General features: G+C 43.1%; 1 protein-coding gene across 2 annotated transcripts in view; it reads left to right on the top strand.

The window, feature by feature from the left end:
- ADGRL3 (adhesion G protein-coupled receptor L3) overlaps positions 1-26,632 on the top strand; it is a 1,148,837-nt gene that overhangs the window by 363,897 nt on the left and 758,308 nt on the right. The window contains exon 6 of one of the 2 annotated variants that reach the window (XM_082254905.1): positions 8,151-8,951. In XM_082254905.1, the coding sequence (XP_082111031.1) occupies positions 8,151-8,951 (801 nt within the window). Of the gene's footprint in view, positions 1-8,150; positions 8,952-26,632 lie in introns of those variants that run through there. The other variant, XM_082254904.1, reaches the window with a different exon arrangement.

Raw genomic sequence — 26,632 nt, 5'->3', positions numbered from 1 at the left:
CTCAGCGATGTGCGGATTTGGTGCTCTATTAACTGCGGTACGGATCAGGCAGCGCCCCCAAGATTCCCATTTACAGGAGCACCTGGTATGAAAGTTGATGTTGACCATGACAGCCCCTTGGCATAACGCCAATTATTTTTGACTGATGAGGTTATTGAAAAAATTGTTACCGAAACCAACCGGAACAAAGACCAACAATGCGCTACACATCGGAGGTTTGCAAGATGCAGAAAGTGGGAACCACTGACCAAAGATGACCTTTGGAAATTTCTGGGCCTAATAATTCTTCAGGGAGTGGTGGGGAAACCCCTGCAGAAGTGGTATTGGACAACCAATACATTACTTGCCACTCCATTCTTTGACACGGTCATGTCAGAATACAGATTTTCCTTCATAATGAAATATCTGCATTTTGAAAATAATGAAGAATTCGATGAAACTACTTATCCTGCACCAAAACTAAAAAAAATTTGGGAAGTATATCAAATGATTCTTCAGAATTTCCAATGGAGCTATGTGCCAGAAAGAGACATCAGAATAGATGAAAGTCTAATGGCCTACAAGGGAAGGCTCAGCTGGGTGAAATACATTGCATCAAAGAGGGCACGATTTGGCGTAAAACACTACATGCTGTGCGAATCATCAACTGGCTACATTTGGAATTCAGTGATAGACACTGGAAAAGGAACAACATTTGATGAAAAATACAGTAATTATGGGATGGCAGCATCTTCTGCTCTTTCACTAATTGAGCCATTGCTAAATCAGGGCTATTGTGTAACAACTGACAACTTTTTTACATCTCCTAAACTGTATGAGGTTCTACTGCACAACAAAACTGATGCCTATGGAACCGTAAGGGCTAGTGGTGCGACATGCTGCCAATGTTTTGCAAAAAAGAAGCTGAAGACAGGAGAAATGGTTGCCTGACAGAAAGGCAAAATGATGGCACTGCGATGGAAGGACAAGAAAGATGTGTGCCTAATGAGTACAGTGCATAACACCTCCACTGTTATGGTACGCACGAAAGGTGGGAAAGAAGTCATGAAGCCACAAGTAGTGATAGACTACAACAACACCATGGGAGGTGTCGACAGAGCCAACCAAGCAATGACATTCTACCCAGCTATGAGGAAGCAGCAAAAAAAATACTATAAAAAGATCTTTAGACATCTTCTTGAGCAATGCTTGTGGAATGCCTACATTCTGCTCAAAAAAAGAGCCTTTGATTCATGCGGACTTTATTTGGAAAGTTGCCAAATACATCTTTGAGTCACCAAGCACCATCAATGGCTGTGAAAAGATCTGGACGTCGTGCTGTTGGAGTTGTCAATCGGAACGCCTGACTGGTCGTCACTTCATGGACTACATCCCACCAACCGAGAAAAAGTCAGCACTTACAAGGATGTGCGTGGTTTATTGCTCGAAGAGAGATGACAGTGGAAGGAAAATAAGAAATATAACCAGATTCTATTGTCCCGATTGTGACGTCGGTTGTTGTGCAGTCCCATGTTTCAAAATATTTCATACCTGAGATGTTTACTAAACCTTTATTACAGTGACTAGTAATATCGCACCCCTTGTACATATTTCAGTGTTTTTGGTTTCTTTATATTATTGAATAAAATGTATTATTATTATATTATAATTTATGATTTCATGATTTCAAACTTTATCATATCTGGGATGGTATCAGGACAATATCCCCCTGGACAATATCCCCCCAAGCATTATCCCCCGGGCAATATCCCCCGGGACAATATCCCCCCAGAAAACATCCCCCTGGACATAATCCCCCCGGGACAACATCCCCCCAGATAATATCCCCCTGGACATAGGGTTAGGGTTAGAGGGGGAATATTGTCTAGGGGGATATTGTCCAGGGAGGATATTGTCCGGGGGGGATGTTGTCCAGGGGGGATATTGTCCGGGGGGATATTGTCCCGGGGGATATTGTCCTATAATCATCTGGGATGTCTACAAGACTCTTGTTTGGATAGATTTAAGTGGGTTATTCCTAAGAATTACAGGCCTAAAATATAAAACAAACTATTTCCATGCAAAACAATGTACCGCTTTTAGCACAAAAATTCTGACATAATCAGACCGCCAGGGAGGGTAAAGGCCAGAAAGTCGAAATCCAGGAAGATCTATCTTCTTACGTGGAAATCATACATTTCCTGGTGTGAATCGCTGCAGCTGCACCCTCGCTTGTTTTCTATAGCTAGGGTTTTGGCCTTTTTACAAAAAGGGGTTGAGCAGCAGTTGGCTTTGGGCACTGTCAAGGGCCAAGTGTCGGCCTTGGCCATTTACTTTCAACGTCCATTGGCTGCTAATGCCCTGATTTGCACCTTTATTCAAGGGGTGCGTCACCTGGCTCCCCCGCGGAGATCCCCGTTGCCTCCGTGGGATCTCAATCTGGTTTTATCTGTTCCTCAAAAGCCTCCTTTTGAGAACATTAGGGAGATTTCTCAGCTTTCTTTATCCAAGAAGGTTGCTTTTCTGGTGGCAATTACTTCTGCCTGCAGAGTGTCTGAGTTGGCGGCTCTGTCCGGTCGTTCGCCTTATTTGGTGGTCCATAAAGATAAAATGGTACTCCGACCAAATCCGTCTTTTCTTCCTAAAGTGGTGTTGGATTTTCATCTCAATGAAGAAAGACATTGTGTAGCCTTCTCTATGTTCTAAGCCTCAGCATCATAAGAAAATTGCCTTGCATTCTCTGGATGTGGTTCGGACGATAAGGGTTTATCTGACAGTAACTGAGTCTTTTCGAAAATCGGACTCTCTCTTTGTTCTTACCGAAGGACCTCGGAAAGGTTTGGCTGCGTCTGCTGCGACCAATTCCAGATGGATCAGGCAGACGGTAGTTCAAGCTTATTCACTGAAGGGTCAGGTTCCTCCTTTCCCTGTGAAGGCGCATTCTACTAGAGAGCTGAGTGCCTCTTGGGCTTTTTGCCATCAGGCCTCCGTAGTGCAAGTTTGTAAAGCAGCGACTTGGTTGTCTGTGCACACTTTTACAAAATTCTACAAGGTAGATTTGTTGGCATCTTCGGATGCTTCCTTTGGCCGCAAAGTTTTGCAGGCTGCTGTTTCATAAGAGAATTGTTTATTTCTCTTTAGGGTTTTTTTTCTTTCATAGGGGGGGCTCCTGTTGTTCCTGGTTGAGATTCTTGTTACCTAGTTGGATAAGTTTAGTCTTTGGAGTTTACATTTACTATCTGGTTGCGTTCTCCCCACCCCTCATGCCTACACTGCTTTGGGATAAGAAGTACAAGAGCTGCGCCTGTCAATGGATGATAGAGAAAACTGGATTTTTGTAAGAACTTACCGTAAACTCCTTTTCTCTTGAGTCCATTGACAGACGCAGCACCTGCCCCTCAGATATGGGGATGGTTTTGTGTCTTCTTTCACTGCTTGCAAAGAAACTGTTTTGCTGGAGCAGGGTGTGTGGGGTTATCCCTATAGGGACAGCCCTGTGGGTGTGGTGAATTTCTTTCTTTTTTTCCTGCCTAGTACTACTCCTGCAGGGGGCAGCATAACCCAATGCATAAGAAGTATGCAAGTTGTTTCTGTCAATGGACTGGAGAGAAGGATTTTTCTAGGTATGTTCCTACAAAAATCCTGTTATTTAATGTGCCCAACATGCCTCTCAGGAAATTCCTTGGGGTGTCTGCTTTCCAAAAAGGGGTAATTTGTTTTTTTTTTTTTTTTTACTGCCCTGCCATTTTAGCACTTCAAGAAATGAGATAGGTAGTCAGAAAGTAAAAGCTGCGTAAATTCCAGTATATACACCATAGTTTGTAGACGCTATAACTTTTGCGCAAACCAATAAATATTCACTTATTGAGAGTTTTACATGTAGCTAAATACATTTTGGCCTAAATGTATGACAAAAATTGAGTTTATTGGATATTTTTTATAAGAAAAAGTAGAAAATTTAATTTTTTCTAAAAATTTTCGGTCTTTTTTCGTTTATATCGCAAAAAATAAAAACTGCAGAGGTGATCAATCATCACCAAAAGAAAGCTCTATTTGTGGAAAAAAGGACATAAATTTTGTTTGGGTACAGCATTGCATGACTGCGCAATTACCAGTTAAAGTCACTCAGTGCCAAATTGTAAAAAATGGCCTGGTCATTAACCACTTGCCGACTGCCTCATGACTATATACTGCGGCAGTCAGCCTCTCCTGTGCAAAGTGACGTATGGGTACGTCACTCGCTCACGAGCCTCTAGGGGGGCGAGCGGGCGTCGGCGCGCTCCCGCCCCGCTCGTTCACGGACATCCCCGCGCGTGTGACCGATGTCTGCCGGCCACTCGCGATCTTCTGCAGGAGAGGGAGAAAGACAGACAGCTGACATAAACACAGCCGTCTGTCATTCTCCCTTAGATCATGACAGAGGCTATGAGATCCTGCTATGTAGGATCATATGTCTCTGTGATGATCTAGCAAGCCACGCCCCTGACAGTTAGAATCACGCCCCTAGGGACACACTTAACGCCATTGATCACCAATAAAGTTAACCCCTTCCCCGCCAGTGTAATTTTTACAGTAACAGTGCATATTTATAGCACTGCTGTAGTAATGTCACTGGTACCCCCAAAAGTGTCAAAAAGTCAGTAAAAGGTCTGATCTGTCAGCCGCAATGTCGCAGTCCCGCAAAAAAAAAAAATCGCAGATCGCCGCCATTACTAGTTAAAAAAAAACAATAAAAATTACATAAATCTTTCCCGTAGTTAGTAAATGCAATAACTTTTGCGCAAACCAATCAAAATACGCTTATTGCGATTTTTTTTCTTACCAAAAATATGTAGCAAAAAACAAATTGGCCTAAAATGTTAAAAAATTTAGATTTTTACTTTTTTGAGAGAATTTTATATAAAAAAATGTGAAAAATATTGTTATTTTTTCAAAATTGTCGCTCTTTTTTTGTTTATATCGCAAAAAGTAAAAATCGCACAGGTAATCAAATACCACCAAAAGAAAGCTTTGTTTGTGGTAAAAAAAGGACGTCAATTTTATTTGGGTACAACATTGCACGGCCGCGCAATTCTCTGGGGCTTAAGTGGTTAAGGGGGTAAAACTTTCTGGCCCAGAAGTGGTTAATCTCAATATAAATACAGCTGTTCTGTGAAGCCCTCAGAGGTTTGTTAGAGAACCTTAGTGAACAAACAGTATTATGAAGGCCAAGGAACACACCAGACAGGTCAGGGATAAAGTTGTTTCCATCATCCGTAAATGGAAAGAGTATGGCACAACTGCAAACCTACCAAGACATGGCCGTCCACCTAAACTGACAGGCTGGGCAAGGGGAGCATTAATCAGAGAAGCAACTAAGAGGCCCATGGTAACTCTGGAGGAGCTGCAGAGATCCACTGCTCAGGTGGGAGAATCTGTCCACAGGACAACTATTCATCGTGTACAAATTTGGCCTTTATGGAAGAGTGGCAAGAAGAAAGCCAATATTGAAAGAAAGCCATAAAAAGTCTTGTTTGCAGTTTGTGAGAAGCCATGTGGGGGACGCAGCAAACATTTGGAAGAAGGTGCTCTGGTCAGATGAGACCAAACTTGAACTTTTTGGCCTAAAACCAAAACGTTATGTGTGGCGGAAAACTAACACTGCACATCACCCTGAACACACCATTCCCACTGTGAAACATGGTGGCAGCATCATGTTGCGGGGATGCTTTTCTTAAGCAGGGACAGGGAAGCTGGTCAGAGTTGATGGGAAGATGGATACAGGGCAATCTTAGAAGAAAGCCTGTTAGAATCTGCAAAAGACTTGAGACTGGGGCGGAGGTTCATCTTCCAGCAGGACAACAACCCTAATCATACAGCCAGAGCTACAATGGAAGGGTTTAGATCAAATCATATTCATGTTCTAGAATGGCCCAGTCAAAGTCCAGACCTAAATCCAATTGAGAAACTACGACAAGACTTGAAAATTGCTGTTCACTCTCCATCCAATCTGACAGAACTTGAGCTATTTTGCAAAGAAGAATGGGCAGAAATCTCATTCTCGTAATTGCAGCGAAAGGTGGTTTCACAAAGTATTGACTCGGGGGACTGAATACATGCCGCACTTTTCACCTTAAATTTATACTCCCAAGCTCCACACAAAAAACAGTCATGTGAGAAAAGGAAGCAAAATTTTGACATTAGAAAACCATAGCTTCTTTTAGTGGAAATATTGTTTTTGATAACATTAACTTACAATATAGCTTGTGTAGCAATATTTTCATTTTTAAATAAAACCAAAGTTTTACTTTATAGATCATTTTCAAGTTACTGTAAGTGTGATCCAACCAAAAGCACAAATCATCATTGAATAAGAACCAAACAATGTTTATACTCAACGTAGCGATAGATTAATGAGATTGATAAATGTAAAATCAATATGTTTCCTAGCCCACGAGTAATTCATGACTTAATTACTTAGTATCTTAAGTGTCAAAGCAGTTTGAAAGCTAAAATATTACCCCAAAATGTCATCAGTACTGCAGGCAGAGGAGATCCATGGAAGATCTTGTGGCCCTACCAACATCTGCAAGAAACTTCCTTTCCCCAAAAATGTTGTATTTTCTAGGCCCCTTTAACACAGCATTCAGTCTGTCCATTTTTCATCTATCTGTTGATGGGTGAAAGACGGACAGCAATACATTCCTTTGGGCAAATGAATGTAAATGGAACTTCCGTTCAGGTCTGAAAAAAGTCTGCATTTTTGTTCCATTTAAAAAACGGAAGTGGACAGAAAAAAAAATGTAAATAGATAGCCAATCTTTCGGTTATTATTACTATATTTTACATGTTTACTGTGATGTCCCCTGGACCTGTTTAACCCCCTGCCTGTAAATGTAAAAGTAAGAGTTCAAGAATAGGAAGGTGATAGCAAAACATGAACACAAAAAGAAAATGGAACCTAGAGATACAGGGGACAGAGAAGCAACAGTTTTTCACACTACCATATCACACAGTAGCGCACCATGCATTAATGAGTAAAATTAGGATGCCACATATTTTGAATGGTTTTGTTTTTTTTGTCAGCTTATCATTTCCTCCTGCCAGCCCATGGTGCTACACCTCATAATAACATTTTTCATAGCAAATTAGATTTTTGTCTTATTCATTGTAATTGTGTTTTTTTAATTTTTTCATTGTCTGGTTTCTTATCCTACTAGTCCTACTATGATATTCTGTCAAAGAAAAAAAAAAAAGAAAAAGGAAACTAGAGCAAAATGCATTCTACTGAATGAGCTTTAGGCTCCTTTCACACGTGTGCGACTTTAAAGTCGCATGATTTAACCGCAATTTTGCTGCAACTTTGTTGCCGCGATTTTGACACGAGTTTGACTGGGCTTGAATGTCTTTGGACCTCAAAACGCATCAAAATCGTGCCAAAGTAGTGCAGGGACTACTTTGAAGTCAGTGTAACTTCAAGTCGCACAGATATGAATGGTACTCATTGGAAATAGTGGAGAACAACTTGTCATGCGGTTTTTCCCAAACCGCAAGACAATTCGCACAAGTGTGAAAGGGGCCTTAATGTTTTGTAACACAGAGTATAGAAGGTAAAATAAACAAGAGACCATCACAATGCTTTGTTTTTTGTTTTTTACCTACACATCATGTACTATTTCATAAAAGCATTGAGTGGGTTTATAGAGTCAAATATGCGGTCATAGTCATAAGGAAACAAGGTTAACATAAAAACATATTAGAACAACAACATTATGTTGGTGAATATTGGGTTTTTGCTAGAGACATCAAAAAATTGCCAGCGGTTTACTCGTTTTAGAGGTGACATTCTAACTATACTGAATTTAGGAGTTGATTTTTATAAAGAGTGGGTAGGGATAATCTTTAAAAAAATGCCCATAGCGTTAAAATCCTCAGGTATTCATTCTATAGAGACCACCATTGCTCAGCTCTATCAGAAAATGCTAATAGCCTGGCTGTGTTTGGTTACAGATCTGAGTTATGGATCCAGAAAAAGCATGAAGGAAAAGAAAGTTGAAAAAGTCAACTTATCTCTATACTTGTTAAGGGTCAGTGACTCAAAATATTGAGCACTAAGCACCATGCAACTAGCATTTTTTTAAAAGAATTACACTATTTGGGATAATGTTATTCTGTTTTTTTTTTTTTTACAGTGTTTCTTTGTCCTGGCTTGCTTAAAGGAGTTTACCAGAGTGAACATCTATTTGAATCTGATCACCAGTCAGGTGCTTGGTGCAAAGATCCTTTACAGGCATCTGATAAAATATACTATATGCCTTGGACTCCATATAGAACGGATACCTTAACTGAGTATTCTTCCAAAGATGACTTCATTGCTGGTCGTCCAACAACGACATATAAACTTCCTCATAGGGTGGATGGTACAGGCTTCGTTGTTTATGATGGGGCATTATTTTTCAATAAAGAACGTACTAGGAATATTGTCAAGTTTGATCTCAGAACAAGAATTAAAAGCGGAGAGGCAATTATTGCAAGTGCCAATTATCATGACACCTCTCCATATAGGTGGGGTGGCAAATCAGATATTGATCTTGCGGTGGATGAAAATGGACTTTGGGTGATCTATGCAACAGAACAAAATAATGGGAAAATAGTTATTAGCCAGCTGAATCCTTACACATTGAGGATTGAAGGAACTTGGGATACAGCCTACGACAAACGATCTGCATCAAATGCCTTCATGATCTGTGGAATATTATATGTGGTCAAATCTGTTTATGAAGATGATGACAATGAAGCCACTGGGAATAAGATTGACTACATTTATTTTACTGACCAAAATAGTGATTCATATGTAGATATATCATTTCCAAACTCTTATCAATACATTTCTGCTGTGGATTATAATCCCCGGGATAATTTGCTCTATGTATGGAACAATTATCATGTTGTGAAATATTCCTTGGATTTTGGAATCTTGGACAGCAAAACAGGTATGTCTCAAAACAATTCTTATATATTGCACTGAATAAGTATGACCATCCAATGTCTGACATAATCTTTGGATGTATCTCATGGTTTGTATAAAATATAAACTGTTTACCATGATCTGCAAACAGGTTCTTACATTCAGTCCCTGTAACATTCAGGGGTACAAGTTTATAAAGATATATAAAAGATTAAAATTTCAGTCAGGAAATCTAAAGCTATAGTTAAAATACATCCAAACCTAATCACTAAAACTTCCTATAATCTTTAACATATTACTGGTAATTACATTTTACAAAAAATGTACAGCTTTCATTGAAATAATACTTGGTAATTTTCCAGCTGTACTGCTGCTTTTTCCTCAGGTACATCACCATCAAGAAGCTTGTCTTGAGCAATGAAATGCATGAGATGCAGCTGTCTTGCATGTAGGCACAAAGTTGCTGCAAAGTGGCCCTGAGATGTAAAAAATATCTTAAAATAGTTGAAACAGTATTTTCTAAAAGAAAAAGTGGCAATTGTTTATTATGCACAATGCTTTAGCACACTAAATGCCATCCAGTTAGGGTTTTAGTTTTACTCGAATCTTTGAAATTCTGTTGAAGCAAACTGAGGGCCATTGTTTGATAAAAAAAAAACTATTCTCGAATACCATATCTAAAACATGTTTTCAAGTTTTTCTAATGCAATTTTTTAGTGATGCATTTGTATAAAAAATATAGGTTCCCTTGATGCCTAAAGCACATTGCATCAAGCAAAAATAAATAAAAGCAAAAAAGCAATAGATGGATCTTTCTCAGATACCAGATTCCAGCCAGACTCACATAATGTAATAAAGTAAGGTATAAATGAAAACGTATGACAGTGCTCACTGTACTCTTTATTAAGAATTATGGAGAGTAGATTAAAAACACTCACAAACTGTAATAGATCAGAGTGCATATCACATCAAAATTAACCATGTGGTATGACTGAGTGATAACACGGTGTTATAACCCAAATAATGTGTTTGTGATCCTGGATGATGACACTCAAACTACTCACAGCGTGATGATGTAATCGAAATCATGCTCCGTCTTACGTGTTACGTCTCTAGGGAACTTCTTCAGAGAATTATGCTGTATTTCGTGGTCAATAGGAGAGATCCTATCGCCATAATAACCCTTTATGGGAAACAAGCTATTTAGATCTCAAATCATTCAACAGGTTACATAGTTTGTTGGTAGGTTGAAAAAATACATCAGTCCATCCAGTTCAACCTATGATGTGTGTGTGTTTGCTGTTAACCGTACATTGTATACCCCTGTATGTTGTGGTCTTTAAGGTGCCCATCTAATCGTTTTTTGAAACTATCGATGCTCCCTGCTGATACGACTGCTTGTGGAAGAGAATTCCACATCCTTACTGCTCTTACAGTGAAGAACGCCCCTACGTATTTTAAGGTTAAACCGCCTTTCCTCTAGTTTTAGTGAGTGGCCACGTGTCTTATTGTATTCCCTTTCTCTGAATAGTTTGTTCCTTATGCTAGGGTCGCCAGTTCAGTATTTGTACATTGATATCATATCTCCCCTCAATCATCTCTTCTCCAGAGAGAATAAGTTCAGTGCTTGTAGTCTTTCCTCATAGTTGATGTCTTCCATTCCCCTAATTTTTTTTGTTGCCCTTCTCTGGACTCTCTCCAGTTCCAGCACATCCTTCCTGAGGACCGGTGCCCAGAACTGGACAGCATACTTCAGATGTGGCCGGACCAGAGTCTTGTAGAGAGGGAGAATAATCTCTTTATTTCTGGAGTGAATCCCCTATTTTATGCATCCCAGTATTCTGTTGGCTTGGCTTGCAGCGGCTTGGCATTGCATGCCACTGCCAAGCCTGTTGTCTACCAGTACCCCCAGGTCCTTTTCCATCCTAGACTCACCCAGAGGTTCCCCCCTAGTGAGTAGCTTGCTTTCTGGTTTCTGGCACCCAAGTGCATTACTTTACATTTTTCAACATTAAACCTTATCTGCCATGTAGTTGCCCACCCCATTATTTTGTTCAGGTTGGCTTGTAAGGTTTCCACATCCTGCATAGAAGATATTGGCATGCTTAGTTTAGTATTATCAGCAAATACTGAGATTGTACTAGATATCCCCTTCTCTAGATAATTTATGAATAAATTAAACAGGATTGGTCCCAGGACAGAACCCTGGGGGACCCCACTTTCCACACCCGCCCAATCCGAGTACTCCCCATTAATCACCACCCTTTGCACTCTCCCCTGGCGCCAGTTCTCTATCCAGGTACTCACCTTATGGTCCATACCTACCTTCCTTAGTTTGAACAGTAAGCGTTTGTGGGGAACGGTGTCAAAGGCCTTTGCAAAGTCCAGATACACCACATCCACAGGCTTACCTTTATCTAGGTGGCAGCTCACTTCATCATAGAAGGTTAATAGATTGGTTTGGCAAGTACGATTTTTCATGAATCCATGCTGATTACTACTAATAATATTCATTACTAAAGTCGTGTATGTGGTCCCTTAACATCCCATCCAAAATCTTGCAGACTAATGATGTTAGGCTGACCGGCCTATAGTTACCCGGGATATAGCTTGGCCCTTTTTGTAAATATTGGTACCACGTTGGCTTTTTTCCAATCAGCTGGCACCATGCCCGTCTGTAAACTATCCTTAAAGATCAAGAATAATGGTCTGGCAATCACCTGGCTGAGCTCTTTAAGAACCCTCGGGTGCAAGCCATCCTCTCCCGGTGATTTATTTATGTTAAGTTTCTCTAGTTTAGTTCTAAGTCTATCTTCTGTTAGCCATGGCGGTACTTCCTAAAGTGTGTTATTTAGTTTGGCCTTACAAGCTGGGTTAGTGTAGCCCCCCAATTCTTTTGTGAAGACTGAAGAGAAGAATTTATTTAACACTACCGCCTTTTCCCTGTCCTCTGTGGCCAAATCTCCTTTGTCGTCTTTTATGGGGCCAATGTGTTCTGGCCTAGCTTTCTTACTGTTTATATACTTAAAGAATTTTTTGGGGTTCTTTTTGCTCTCTTCCACTATATGTCTCTCGTGTTCTATTTTAGCCACCTTGATTTCATCTTTACATTTCTTATTACACTCTTTGTAATTCTTGAATGCTGCCAATGACCCCTCAGCCTTGTATTTTTTGAAGGCCTTTTCTTTAGCATAAATATGAATTTTTTTGTTGGAGTTTAGCCACCCAGGGTTTAGTTTTGCTCTTTTAAATTTATTTCCCTTTGGAATGCACTGGCCAATGCCTTTAAGTATGCTCTTGAAGCACTCCCATTTTTCCTCCCTGTTCTTTGTTCCCAGGGTTCTATCCCAGTTGATATTTTCTAGCAGAGAGCACAGTTTTGGGAAATTGGCTCTTTTGAAATTCAATGTTCTTATATTACCCTTATGTTTCCTATTACTATGATTAATACTGAAACTAATTGACCTATGGTCACTGTTTCCTAAGTTGCCCCGTATTTCTATATCCGTGAGCAGGTCTGTATTGTTGGTAATCAGTAGGTCAAGTACCGCATTGTTTCTTTTTGGCGCATTCACCATCAGACCCATGAAATTGTCCTGCAAAACATTTAGGAACTGCCGAGCCTTGGCTGAATGTGCGGTTCCTTCTGCCCAGTCTATATCTGGATAATTAAAGTCCCCCATTATAATGACATTTCCCATCCTTTGCTGTCAATCCTATCTGTAAAAGGAGGTCCTCCTCCCTCTGGTTGGGGGGCCTATAGCATACGCCCAATATTACCTTCCCCACAGTGCCTTCCCTTTGAAGTTCTACCCATAGGAATTCTACCTCGTCCATAGCTCCATTATTAATATCATCACTCATATTTACCTGTACACTGTTCTTAATATACAGACATACCCCTCCCCCTTTTTTACCTTCTCTATCTCTGCGATAAAGGGAATACCCCTGAATGGTTGCCATACAGTCATGAGAGCTGTCAAACCAAGTCTCTGTTATCCCTACAAAATCTAAGTCCTCCTCAAACATCAGCAGCTCCAGCTCTCCCATCTTGTTGGCCAGGCTTCTGGCATTGGTATATAAACCTCTTAATTTTGACCGGTTACATATATCCTCATTTGATGTTTTTAGGCTGCGCTTGAGATTTTTCCCCATACCCACCCTGGGTTTAGGAGCTCTGAACACCCTACCGTTAGGGTGTCCCCATTTGTGCCCTTTGAATCTTGCTTTCCACTGGCTAATTCTACATCTGTACCCTCCTCCCCATCACCTAGTTTAAAAGCCCCTCTAACTTTATGGCCCTCTTCTCACCCAGTACGGCTGCACCCTCCCCATTAAGGTGCAATCCGTCCCTACCAAAGAGCCGGTGGCCGACTGAGAAGTCAGCCCAGTACTCCAGGAATCCGAAACCCTCCTTACTACACCAGCTCCTCAGCCACTTGTTAACTTCCCTAATCTCCCGCTGCCTCTCTGGTGTGGCTAGAGGTACAGGTAGTATTTCTGAAAATACTACCTTGGAGGTCCTACTCCTCAACTTAGCTCCTAAGTCCCTGAAATTGTTTAGGACTCTCCAGCTTCCTCTGCCTATGTCATTGGTACCCACGTGTACCATGACAGCTGGGTCATCCCCAGCCCCACCCAGTAATCTGTCCACCTGATCCGCGATGTGCCGAACCCGAGCGCCCGGTAAACAACAGACTGTTCGGTGCTCACGGTCTTTGTGACAGATTGCCTTGTCTGTCCTTCTAATGATTGAGTCCCCTACCACCAGCACCGGTCTTTCCTTTCCCTTTCTCCCGGCCTCATTGGAGGAGTTCTTCCCCTGGCAGCTAGGGGCGTCGCTCTGCTCCAGCAATGCTGGTCCCTGACTGGTTTCCCCAACATCACGCAACGGGGCGTATCTATTGGGGTGTTCCAGCCCAGGACCGGCCTCCTTGCCTTGTCCCCTTCTACCCCTCCTAACTGTCACCCCTCTACTCTGCTCTGATGCCTTCACTTCCAATACTCCGCCCACCTCTGTGCAGGCCCCTGCCTGCGCCTGATGGGTACGATCCCGGCTCTCCTTCGGTATGGACATTCGGCTCAGTGTTGCCAGCTGCTTCCCTAGATTCAGGACCTGAGCTTCCAGGGAAGCAACGTGCTTGCATTTTGCGCATTTGTCTGATCGAGTAGATGGTTGAATTTAACAATATGGGAAAGGAAGCGACTACGAGAAATATATGATTAATGCGAGACAATGCACATGGGAATAAGAATAAAAAGTATATTTATGTCATGCTGGATTAAATTCTTGCCACACATCAATAGGGAGTGTTTATGAAGTACCACAGAAGGGTTATGCGTTTGAGGTAGATACTGAAAAACGATCTAAGAGAGCATATAGGACTTTGTTAATATCCCCTCCCATGATAAGTGTAATGGGTGGATACCACTTGTAACAGGTGTGTAAAGGAATGGATGAGAGATGTGTTTGGGGTATAGTATGAAACAATTGTTACCTCTGTGTTTAGCAGCTAGTAGGTGGCCTTTAAGAAGTAGATATCGACCCTCCGAAACTTTGAGTAAATGAAGCTGAATGCAATCAAGTCGCTTCTTCTCTTCCCTAAAAGCCTGACTGTGTAAACCTGTGGGTGGAATTGACTGAAAAATGGGTTTCTTGTAAACAAACGACGACTACTTGAGATGCATAAAATTTTTGAATACTTTAACCCTTTTATTTTGGGAAATTCAACCCCTTTACAGTAAGAGTACGTACATTCAAGAAACCCATGAGGACCAACAGATAAAGCTATGTTTCTGCTCTTAGGAATAGCACTGTTCTGATAGTCTCTGGAACTGGAGGGAGATGGGGGGAAGGAGAGAGTACACGGAAAAACAGTGGGGGTATAGGCAACCAAAACATGACGGTAACAATCATCAAGAATATGATAACCATGTCAGAGCCTCAAGGGGTCAGCTAGTGTTACCTCGGACCCTAGAGGCTACTATTTTCAAGCCGATCAGGAGAGAGGGCTCTGAGGGGAGCAGTGACCGCTCAGCTGGAGGTACCCAGGAAAAAGGTTAAATAGTGTGAAAGATAAATCTGTAATATCAAGGCCTGTTACACCAATGAGAATGCAAGCAGTAAGTGGGCCTTTTACTAATGAGTCGTAACTAGTGTGTGTTCAAGAGCAAAGTTTGAATATGGTTTGGCACCAATTTGGCCACAAAGTTAGCTCAGTTAGTGCATCGTCGCAGGAGTCTTCAAGCCTGCCTGAGACTATACTTAGCAGAGTATAAAAGTTCTAAAGTCAACCAACAGAATTAAATTGAGTAATCTCGTTACAGTGGCCTAGCGGTAGAAGGGGTCTAAGCTCCTTATGTGAATCGTAATAGAGTATATAAACAAATCTGTTGGCAGAAAAGAGGAACAGGCGTTCTCTAGATGTGAATGGACATATAAAGCAACTGGAAGCCCAGCCTAATACGGTCATTAGGGGCCTAGGGAGATTGCTTTTGGTGATTGCTGGTGTTCCCCATAGGTGGAGGGTTCACAGGGTGCTTGCAGTAGTAAAGCTGTGTAAGGCTGTGACAGGGACCTTTTGGAAGAGTGAGCCGATGCCTGTTAGCCTTGTTGGGTGCTGTCAACAAGCTGAAGGTCCCCAAAGCTTCAGGGGTTGTGCTGGAATATGATTTGCCATTGGAAAAGAAATGAAGGGCAGATGGGAACACCCAATGACATTTCACATGTGATGTTGTAAAATCTTTAGCTGAGGTATCATTAACGGTCATTTTGCAATCGTGAGCAATGCCAGGTCAGGAAAAGGTGGTAGAAAATAGTTCCAATTTTTCCCCAGCAGCCTGTAGCAATTGTTCCTTGCTGCGATAATATTGCAACTTAAAAAATAAGTGTGGCCTTAGAAAAAACACAAATATTTACGTATACTAACCTAAGTGGATGCAACATTGATCCGATGCTGCATCCTTTCCTCGACTGCTCTGCAGTGAGAACTGAGAAATCAAACACCGCTGATCGGTCAGTTCTCCCCCTCTGCTTTGAGCAGAGAACTGTGACTGTCAATCATTGCTCTCCGCTCTGCCACTCCAGCGCTCACTAGAGCGCTGGGCTTTGGAGGGGTTGGAAAGGTCTGGCTCAGGCTCTCAGCAAATCACTTAGTGGTTGATCCTGGTGGATCCCAACCATATGGTTGGAATCGTTCCCGAGCCTGGACCAGCTGAGTGACATCAGCTGGCAGCCGGCTAAAGTCTGGCTTACAGTAGTGCAAAATAAACTGCACTCCTGTGACCTACAGAAGTACAACCAAAAAGCTTTGGTTATATTTTTCCTTTAATGACAATTTCCCCATGTAGGACCATCAGGTTGTCTCCTCATTACTGCTTTCTGCCAGCCCTCAAAATTTCCACTTGTATGCTTGTAAAAAACTTGAGGGTGAGCGTGGGGCTGTCAAGGAGGGGCAAGCACCACCAGATAACACAGAGCAGGGATCTCCCTCTGTGACACAGCATAGATTTGAATTGCCCAGCAGTCACAGTCAAAGTTCCGCCTCCTTGACCGACTCCTATAATAGACATCACACTACTTCAGTTTCCCAGCATTTGACCAGTTTGACGCCTATTGTAGGAGCCAGTCCAGGAGGCAGGACTTTGTTTGACTGCAGCCGCTGGGCAATTCAGATCCATGCTGTGTCACAGCGGGAGATCCTTGCTCTGTGTGATCCGGTGCCTCTCTTCTCTCTAATCCCCATGCAATGGTGAGGCTGCACTGTTGGGCACTGATCAGGATGCATTGATGGGCACTGATCAGGATGCATTGATGGGCACTGGTGAGGCTGCATTGATGGGCACTGGTGAGGCTGCATTGATGGGAACTGATAGGCTCCATTGATGGGCACTGGTGAGGCTGCATTGATGAGCACCGGTGAGGCTGCACTGATGAGGCTGCATTGATGGGCACTGATGGGCTGCATTGATAGGTGCTGATGAGGTGGCACTAATGGGCACTGATAAGCTGCACTGATGATGCTGCACTGATGGTGTCACGATCTGGAGTCAGGCTCGAAGACCAATAGCTATAGCATCTTACACAGGAACCAGCTGGATAGGAACACAGGCAGGTCACACTGGCAGATGACGCAGGCTCACCTGAGGTGCGGAATCTCAGTACTAACCGGTGTTCACCAGCGCTCCTGATGGTGGAGATGGATTTTGCTGCGTGTTAGTACCAGGTCGCGGTCCTCAGGATCGCCCCACCAGGAGGTGAGCAAGCCAGGGTCCAGTAGCAGATATAGCAGGTCAGGATCAAGCAGAAGCATAGTCTAAGAATAGCCAAAGGTCATTAACAAGTAGTTGCAGGTCGGGATTAGGCAAAAGTGTAGTCGAGGAACAAGCCAAGTGTCGATAACGAACGGTAGCGAAGATAGGGACGGCAGCAGGAGAGACAAGCGAGATATTGGCTGGTGAAGGCACAATATTCTGGCGACCAGGAAGTGCAAAGACATGGCTTGAATCAGGAAATTCATTGGAGGAGCAAAGAGTTCAAGGTTAAAGGCAATCAAGATTCACGGCAAGATCATTCAAGGATTTGTCGAAGGAACTGTCCAGCATTCCAGGTGGCTCAGCAAGTAGAGTCATTGCCAGACACACTGGAGGTCCCAGGTTCAAGTCCAGGTCCTGACAGTACTCCCTGGATGTCTTAGGACAAGGTTTAAGATGGAATCTTTGGTGGAATTCCCTTGTTAATCTAGGGGCATGAACATTTTCATCAGGCTTCCAAGAATTTTCCTCTGGCCCATATCCTTCCCATTGAACCAGATATTGTAACTTGTTCCTAAAGATCCTGGAGTCAAGAATTCTCTCCACCACAAATTCTTCTTCACCCTGAACATCCACAGGTGGAGGAGGGGGGTGACTTCTTCCCGAAAAAGGATTTTCATGAAACGGTTTGAATAGTGATATGTGAAAAAACGGGTGAATCTTCATATTGTCAGGAGGTTTTAAGCGAAAGGTGACTGGGTTGATTTGAGCAGAAATCTCAAAAGGTCCTACAAACTTTTGACCCAATTTGCAGACGGAACATGAACCTTCATATTTTTGGTAGATAACCAAACTTTGTCACCTACGAGAAAGGTGGGACTTGATCTACGATGTCTGTCAGCGGTTTTCTTGTAATATTCCTGGGCTTTCTTCAATGTATCGATCAGTTTCTCTTGAATCTCTTGTAATGTAGTTAATCTGTCGGTAACAGCAGGAATTGGAGTCGAGATAGGTAGATTAGGAATAAAAACTGGATGATATCTCGTGTTCAAGTAAAAGGGGCTTTGGGAAGTGGAGCTATGTTTAGAGTTATTATAAGCAAACTTTGCTGTAGGAAGGTAGTCAACTGTAACGCTCCTGCGTTTTTGTAGTAGGCTGGATTTGCAGCTGCAGAATCTCCACTCAGTAGTCATGTAGAGATGTGTTGAATAACCAGATCCAACTCTCCAGACTCATCACTGTGGGCCCGTCAGCTTCAGCATACAGATATACACACACTCAATAAGATGTTCTTGGAGTGATAGGATGTATATGATAGTTAGAGCTGCACGATTCTGGCCAAAATGAGAATCACGATTTTTTAGCTTGGAATAAAGATCACGATTCTCTGTGTAACAAAAAAAAATTGGGATAACTTTACTGTTACGTTTTTTTTTTATTCATTATAGTCTATTAATTGCGTTTGAAAGACTGCTGCGCAAATACAGTGTGACATAAAATATTACAACAATCGCCATTTTATTCTGTAGGGTCTCTGCTAAAAAAAATATATAAAATGTTTGGGGGTTCTAAGTACTTTTCTAGCAAAAAAAAAATGATTTTAACTTGCAAGCAACAAATGTCAGAAAAAGATCCAGTCTTTAAGAGGTTAAACTTCCTTTCTCCCTGGCAGAGGGAAGGAAAAGATACAATGTAATCATTTTTGTTTATAGTTACTGGGAGACTTTGCTGATAGCTGTTTGCCTGGAGGCTTTTTTTTTTTTTTTTCCACAGCTGTTCTCTCTGCTATGCAGCTATGCAAAGAATCGAGCATATTTCAGGGTTAGATCGTCAGGAGGGGTGAATCGAGATCGCGATTTTCATACGATTAATCGTGCAGCTCTAATGATAGTATGAAGGTGATGTGCTGAAGAGAAAGGTGTGAACAGTGACAGAGATGGTAAGCACTTGATAGAAATGTTCAGGAGAGTATTAGATGGTATTTAGGTAGAATGCAGATAGGTTAGTAATCGAGTATGGTAACAGGTGGTAAGGACAGCAGATGACAAATACAGGATAGGCTAACCCAGTGCAAGGATAGATGGTAGTAGACTCAAGAGCTAGAAATCTATGTAACAGTGCAGATGATAGAATTAGTATGCATAGATAGTAACAGTCCTTAATGTGCAGAGGTAGGTAGTGTAAGTTAGGTTATGGAGGATTCCCCTGTGGGGTACTTATCACTAGTAAGGTTAGTAGTAGAGGGGTCCAGTAGTGAGGGAGTGATCCGGTAGCGAGATACAGGGATCAGTAGCGAGGTTCCGGTCTGTTCCAGGTAAAAGCAAATAGCTGGAGGTTCCGGCAGTGAGACAAGCTTGTAAGCATGTAGACACACAGGCACATAAGCACAGGCACAGGCACATTGAACGAACAACATGAGAGAGAACGCCGGCGGTTGAAATAGCCGCTCAGAGCGGCGCTCGGCGATGACGTCATCCGTCTTAAAGGTGTATGCGTACCACCTAATTAGAAAGGTGGGACGCATATTGAAAGGAAATGGAAATTAAGAGTACCAGAGGTACCAGAATCTTACATCAACCCAATCATCCTGCAGATAACTCACAAAACATCGAAGGTATTGCTCCAAAGTTTGATTGGTCCTCTCGGTCTGACCATTAGACTGAGGATGAAAAGCTGAGGAGAGATTAATTGTTACACCCAAAGCTGAGCAAAAAATTTGAGGTAAACTGTACTCTCCTGTCGGACACTACATCATCAGGAATTCCATGTAGTTTAAAAACTTCTCGAACCATTACCTCTGCAGTGTGCTCCGCTGAGGGTACACCTTTAACTGGTATGAAATGAGCCATCTTAGTGAGACGGTCAACAACTACCAGGATAGTGGTCATCCCTTTTGAAAGGGGAAGATCAACCACAAAATCCATAGAAATTGACCCCCATGGTCTTGATGGAACAGGCAGTGGTTGAAGTAACCCCAGAGGAGAAGATCTGGGTGTCATATTGCTAGCACAGGTCAGACACGAGGCCACATATCTCTTGACATCCTTCTTGTACCCAGGCCACCAAAAGGTACGTGATAAGAGTTCTTCTGTTTTAGAAACCCCAAAATGACCAGCAAGTTTAGAGTCATGAACCAATTTGAGGGCTTCTACATGAACAGATTCAGGTACATAGAGGCGATGTGCTTGAGTCCAAAAGCTGTTCTTGTATTTGAGATTAATGTTCCTAGGAGGATGATTAAGAAGTGGGTCATTCTCATACCCCTCCTTAAGAAGATTAAAAAATGTTTTAGAACTTGTGGCCCCTAGAAAGTTATTTTGAGACAGAATCGTACATTCGGAGTTGCTTTCCTGGAGAGGCCCAGACAACATCCGCGATAGAGCATCAGCCTTACCGTTCCTTGACCTAGGGCGGTACGAAATAACAAAATTGAACCTGGAGAAGAATAGGGTCCATCGTGCTCGTCTAGATGACAGTCTTTTGGCAGAACGAATAAATTCTAAATTTTTATGATCCGTGAGAACGGTTACAGAGTGCTTACCCCCTTCCAACAGATGCCTCCACTCAGAAAATGCTTCCTTAATTGCCAGCAGCTCCTTGTTTCCGATGTCATAATTCTTCTAAGCAGAAGACATCAGTCGGGAGAAATAAGCACAGGGATGGAGCTGCATTTTTTCGCCAATTCGCTGAGAAAGGATAGCTCCCACAGCAGAATCTGAAGCATCCACTTCTAAGATGAAAGGTAGCTCTGGATCTGGATGTACCAGTATTGGTGCAGAAGTGAAGAGAGTCTTTAATTTTGTAAAGGCGGCCTGTGCCTCTGGTGACCACAAAAAGGGCATCCCCTTCTTTGTCAGCTGCGTAATTGGAGCAATTACCTTGGAGAAGTTCCTTATAAATCTTCTGTAAAAGTTGGCAAATCCAACAAATCGTTGTATTTCCTTAACATTCTTAGGGACAGGCCAATCCACCACTGCTTTGATCTTATCGGGATCCATGCTCACTCCTTCAGAAGAAATGATGTATCCCAAGAACTGGATCTTAGTTTGTTCAAACTCGCATTTCTCTAGTTTAATGTAAAGTTGATTCCGCCTTAGTCTCTCAAAGACAGTACAGATGTGCTTGCGGTGTTCTTCCAAATTATCAGAAAAAATAAGAATATCATCCAAATATGCTATTACAAACTGATCCAACAAATCTCGAAAAACATCATTAATGAAATTCCATTACTCACCAGTCGCAAGTTCAGGGGGTGGGGGTCGGGTGGTTATTTGGTGATGCAGGCGGTGTCAAGTGGGGGGTATTAGGTGTCAGGTGGTGGGGGAGGGGTTCAGGGGTGTGAAGTGGTGGTGGGGGGGTTGCGACTGGTGAGTATCTTTGCGACTGGTGAGTGTCCTTGCGACTGGTGAGTATCCTTGCGACTGGTGAGTATCCTTGCGACTGGTGAGTATCCTTGCGACTGGTGAGTATCTTTGCGACTGGTGAGTACCTTTGCGACTGGTGAGTATCATTGCGACTGGTGAGTAGCTTTGCGACTGGAAGTATCTTTGCGACTGGTGAGTGTCCTTGCGACTGGTGAGTATCTTTGCGACTGGTGAGTATCTTTGCGACTGGTGAGTATCTTTGCGACGGGTGAGTATCTTGCGACGGGTGAGTATCCTTGCGACTGGTGAGTATCCTTGCGACTGGTGAGTATCCTTGCGACTGGTGAGTATCCTTGCGACTGGTGAGTACCCTTGCGACTGGTGAAGTAGCTTGCGACTGGTGAGTATCTTTGCGACTGGTGAGTATCCTTGCGACTGGTGAGTATCTTGCGACTGGTGAGTATCTTGCGACTGGTGAGTATCTTGCGACTGGTGAGTATCTTGCGACTGGTGAGGATCCTTGCGACTGGTGAGGATCCTTGCGACTGGTATTAGCGACTGGTGGGTACCCCAGGTTTTGTACCAGGGAAGTTAGAGGTAGTGTAGGTAAGGAAGAGCAGGTCGTTAATATTATCCCCATAGAGTAGTGGGTAATAATGTCCGACAGGATTGGGGATGCCACTCAGTGCACTTTTTGCGGCATGTATGCGTTCCTTGATGAAACAATCGAGGACGAATACTGCTGTGCAAGATGTGAGCGACTTGTTGCTCTGGAAGCCCACATCGTGGATCTAGAGAACACAGTGACAAGACTGCGTGGCATCTACAACCTGAAAAGGAGCTTGGACATTACCCAGCAGGCGCTGGCAGGGGTCAGCATAGAGGAGGGAGGAATAGAGGAGACGCAAGCAGCAGAGGTACGCAGCTGGGTGACTGTTAGGAATGTTAGGGGGAGGAGAGTCAGGGAGGCCAGTCCTGAGTTGGTACACCCTAACATGTTTGCTGAGTTGCAGGTTGAGGGGGATATCAACTCAGGGGTGGCAGAGCTGGAGCATGCGCCCTCCCCCAGCTGCCAGGGGAGGGACGGCTCCAGGAAGAAGGGGGGCCGTAACGCAGGAAAGGTTAGACAGGTTGTGGTAGTTGGGGACTCAATTATCAAGAGGACAGAGAGGGAAATCTGTAAAAAAGATCTCGTGAACCGAACAGTTTGTTGTTTACCGGGCGCCCGAGTTCGGCACATCGCAGATCTGGCAGACAGATTGTTGGGCGGGGCTGGGGATGACCCAGCGGTCATGGTGCATGTGGGCACTAATGACAAAGTTAAAGGTAGGTGGAGGATCCTTAAGAACGATTTCAGGGACTTAGGTAATAGATTGAGGAAAAGGACCTCCAAGGTGGTTTTCTCTGAAATACTGCCTGTACCTCGAGCCACACAGGAGAGGCAGAAGGAGCTTAGGGAAGTTAACAAGTGGCTGAGGAATTGGTGTAGGAAGGAGGGGTTTGGGTTCCTGGAGAACTGGGCTGACTTCTCAGTCGGCTACCGGCTCTTTAGTAAGGATGGGCTGCACCTTAATGGGGACGGTACAGCTCTTTTGGGGAGAAAGATGGCCACCGAGTTGGAGGGGCTTTTAAACTAGGAGACGGGGGGGAGGGCTCAGAAGTAGAATCAGTCAGGAGGGAGCAGAGGACTGAAGGCAGTTGTAGGGTCAACAGCGACAGTAGGTCAACAACATCAATTGGCGGGTCTGTGCGGGAGAACAGCAGACCAAACAGAAATAAACAAAACCGCCAATCACGTTTAACTTCCGTAAAACTAAGAGGGGTATATGCTAATGCCAGGAGCCTAGCTAATAAGATGGATGAGTTGGAAATGTTAGTACATGAGGAAGACATAGACCTTGTGGGAATAGCGGAGACTTGGTTCGACCCCTCACATGACTGGCTGGCCAATATCCAAGGGTATTCGGTGTACCGGAAGGACAGGGTTGGTAAAAGAGGGGGAGGGGTATGTCTCTATGTCAAGAACAATATAAAGGTGCTAGAAAGGAGTGACATTACGGATGGGATGAGCATGGATTTAGAATCTGTGTGGGTTGAACTCGATAGGGAAGAAGATAAGGGAAAAGTAGTTGTGGGGGTTTGCTATAGGCCACCTAACCAAGGGGAGGAGGTAGAGCTGGAATTTTTAGCACTAATAGGTAAAGCGGCAAAACTAGGATCAGTCATCATATTGGGGGACTTCAATTATCCCGACATTGACTGGGAAGAGGGGACTGCACACTCGCATAAGGCCCGGCTATTCACGGAAACCTTACAGGATAACTACATGTCGCAGTTTGTGGATTCCCCTACTAGAGAGAATGCTATCCTGGATCTATTGATCACTAATGACCCAGACATAATCTCGGAGGTAGGAGTCCAGGACAACCTGGGCTCTAGCGATCACAGGATGATCACATTTAGTATAAATAACAATATAAAAAGGCAAGTGGGGAACATAAGAACCCTAAACTTCAGAAGGGCAGACTTTCCAAAATTGTACTCATTGATGGAAAGGGTAAACTGGGACCAAACCCTGGGATCACTGACCACAGAGGAAAAATGGGAATGCTTTAGAACAATATTAAGCAAAGGCATCTTGCAGTGCATTCCTATGGGGAATAAATTTAGAAGAGACAAAGCCAAACCTGGCTGGCTAAACCGTAGCGTTAAAAAACTTATTAGGGGAAAAAAATTGGCCTTCAAGAAATATAAATCAGAGGGCACAGTATCGGCCTTCCAGCAATACAAGGAGGAAAATAAGAAGTGTAAACACGAAATCAAGATGGCTAAAATCAACTTTGAGAGACAAATAGCGGAGGATAGTAAAAAAAACCCAAAGAAATTCTTTAAATATATCAACAGCAAAAAAACTAGGGCAGAGCATATTGCACACATAATTAACGATGATGGGAGGATGGTTACAGAGGACACTGAAAAAGCAACCGTGCTGAATTCTTTTTTCTCGTCAGTCTTTACGCAGGAAAAGGAAGGGTACACTGACCATGACTGTATGGTTAGTAGTAATACACAGGACTTGCCACTATGGCTAACAGAGGGGGAAATCAGGGAAAGACTGGATAAACTTAACACAAACAAATCACCAGGCCCGGATGGCGTACATCCGAGAGTGCTCAAGGAACTCAGTATGGTTATATCTAGACCACTGTTCCTGATCTTTGCTGACAGTATTAGGACAGGAGATGTACCAGGGGATTGGAGGAAGGCTAACGTGATTCCGATATTCAAAAAGGGCCAGAGACATATCCCGGGAAATTATAGGCCTGTCAGTCTGACATCAATAATATGTAAACTTTTGGAGGGGATGATAAGGGACTATATCGTAGAGTATGCTAAAGACAACAACATCATCAGTAGTAACCAGCACGGGTTTACAAATGGGCGTTCTTGTCAAACCAATCTCTTAGCATTCTACGAGGAAGTGAGCTGTGAGCTAGATAGGGGGAGACCAGTGGATGTGGTGTACTTGGATTTCGCTAAGGCGTTTGATACAGTTCCCCACAAGCGCTTAATTTATAAAATAAGGTCTGCAGGTATCGACAGCAGGGTTTGCTCTTGGATACGGAATTGGCTAAAAGGCCGTGTCCAAAGGGTAGTAATAAACAGCGCATACTCAGACTGGTCTGAGGTAGTAAGCGGGGTGCCCCAGGGCTCAGTCCTGGGACCAACCTTGTTCAATTTATTCATAAACAGCATTGAGGAAGGGATCAGTAGTTCGTTATCAGTTTTTGCAGATGACACAAAATTGGCCAGGGCAATAACTGCACAGCATGAAGCAGATATCCTACAGAATGACCTGGACAAAATTACGGAGTGGGCAACGACATGGCAAATGAGGTTTAATGTGGAGAAGTGTAAGGTTTTGCACTTGGGGACCAAAAACATAAAAACACAATACACGTTAGGAGGGGAACCCTTGGGGGAATCAAAAATGGAGAAAGATTTGGGAGTCTTAGTTGATGATAGATTAGGCAACAGCATGCAATGCCAAGCGGCAGCTTCCAAAGCCAACAGAATATTAGCATGCATAAAGAAAGGGATGTATTCCAGAGATAAGACTATAATCCTTCCACTTTATAAAACTCTGGTCCGACCGCATCTGGAGTATTCTGTCCAGTTCTGGTCGCCAGTCCTCAGGAGGGATGTGTTGGAGCTGGAGAAAGTCCAGAGAAGGGCAACTAAACTGATTAGGGGGTTGGAGGACCTTACCTATGAAGAGCGGCTGCAATCGCTCGATTTATTTTCCCTGGAGAAAAGACGTCTGAGAGGGGACATGATAGCAATTTATAAATATCTTAATGGGGATCTCAGCTTAGAAGAAAAGCTGTTCATTCGAAGGAATTGCATGAGGACTCGAGGACATACAATGCGATTAGAGGAGAAGCGTTTTAACCTCAGGCAACGTGGGGGGTTCTTTACTGTTAGGGCTACAAGATTGTGGAATTGTCTACCACAAGAGGTGGTTTCTGCGGGTAGTATGGTGACTTTCAAAAGACTCTTAGACTTACATCTCAAGGATCAGGAGATTGAGGGCTATGTTAGATGATTACAGTCACACACACCTACACAGGTTGAACTGGATGGACTATTGTCTTTATTCAACCTCGCCTACTATGTAACTATGTAACTATGTAAGGTTGCAGGAGCATTGCAAAGTCCAAAAGGCATAACCAAAGACTCAAAATGTCCATATCTGGTTCTGAAAGCAGTTTTCCATTCATCTCTGGGACGAATGCGGACCAGGTTGTATGCCCCTCGTAAATCTAATTTGGTAAAGAGCTTGGCGGAGCGTAGTCTCTCAAGCATTTCTGGAATTAGTGGAAGTGGATAGCGATTTTTAATTGTGATCCTATTTAACTCCCTGTAGTCAATACATGGACGCAGGGTAGAATCCTTTTTCTCTACGAAGAATAAGGCTGCTCCAGCAGGAGAAGTTGAGTGTCTAATAAAACCTTTTTTTAGATTCTCATCAAGCCACTCCCTGAGCACCTTCAGTTCAGGTTCAGATAAGGAATAAAGACGGCCAAAG

This window comes from Pelophylax lessonae (genome assembly GCF_965119305.1).
Source record: "Pelophylax lessonae genome assembly, chromosome: 1".
Taxonomy (NCBI): Eukaryota; Metazoa; Chordata; class Amphibia; order Anura; family Ranidae; genus Pelophylax; species Pelophylax lessonae.
This window is presented reverse-complemented; position numbering and strand designations above follow the sequence as displayed.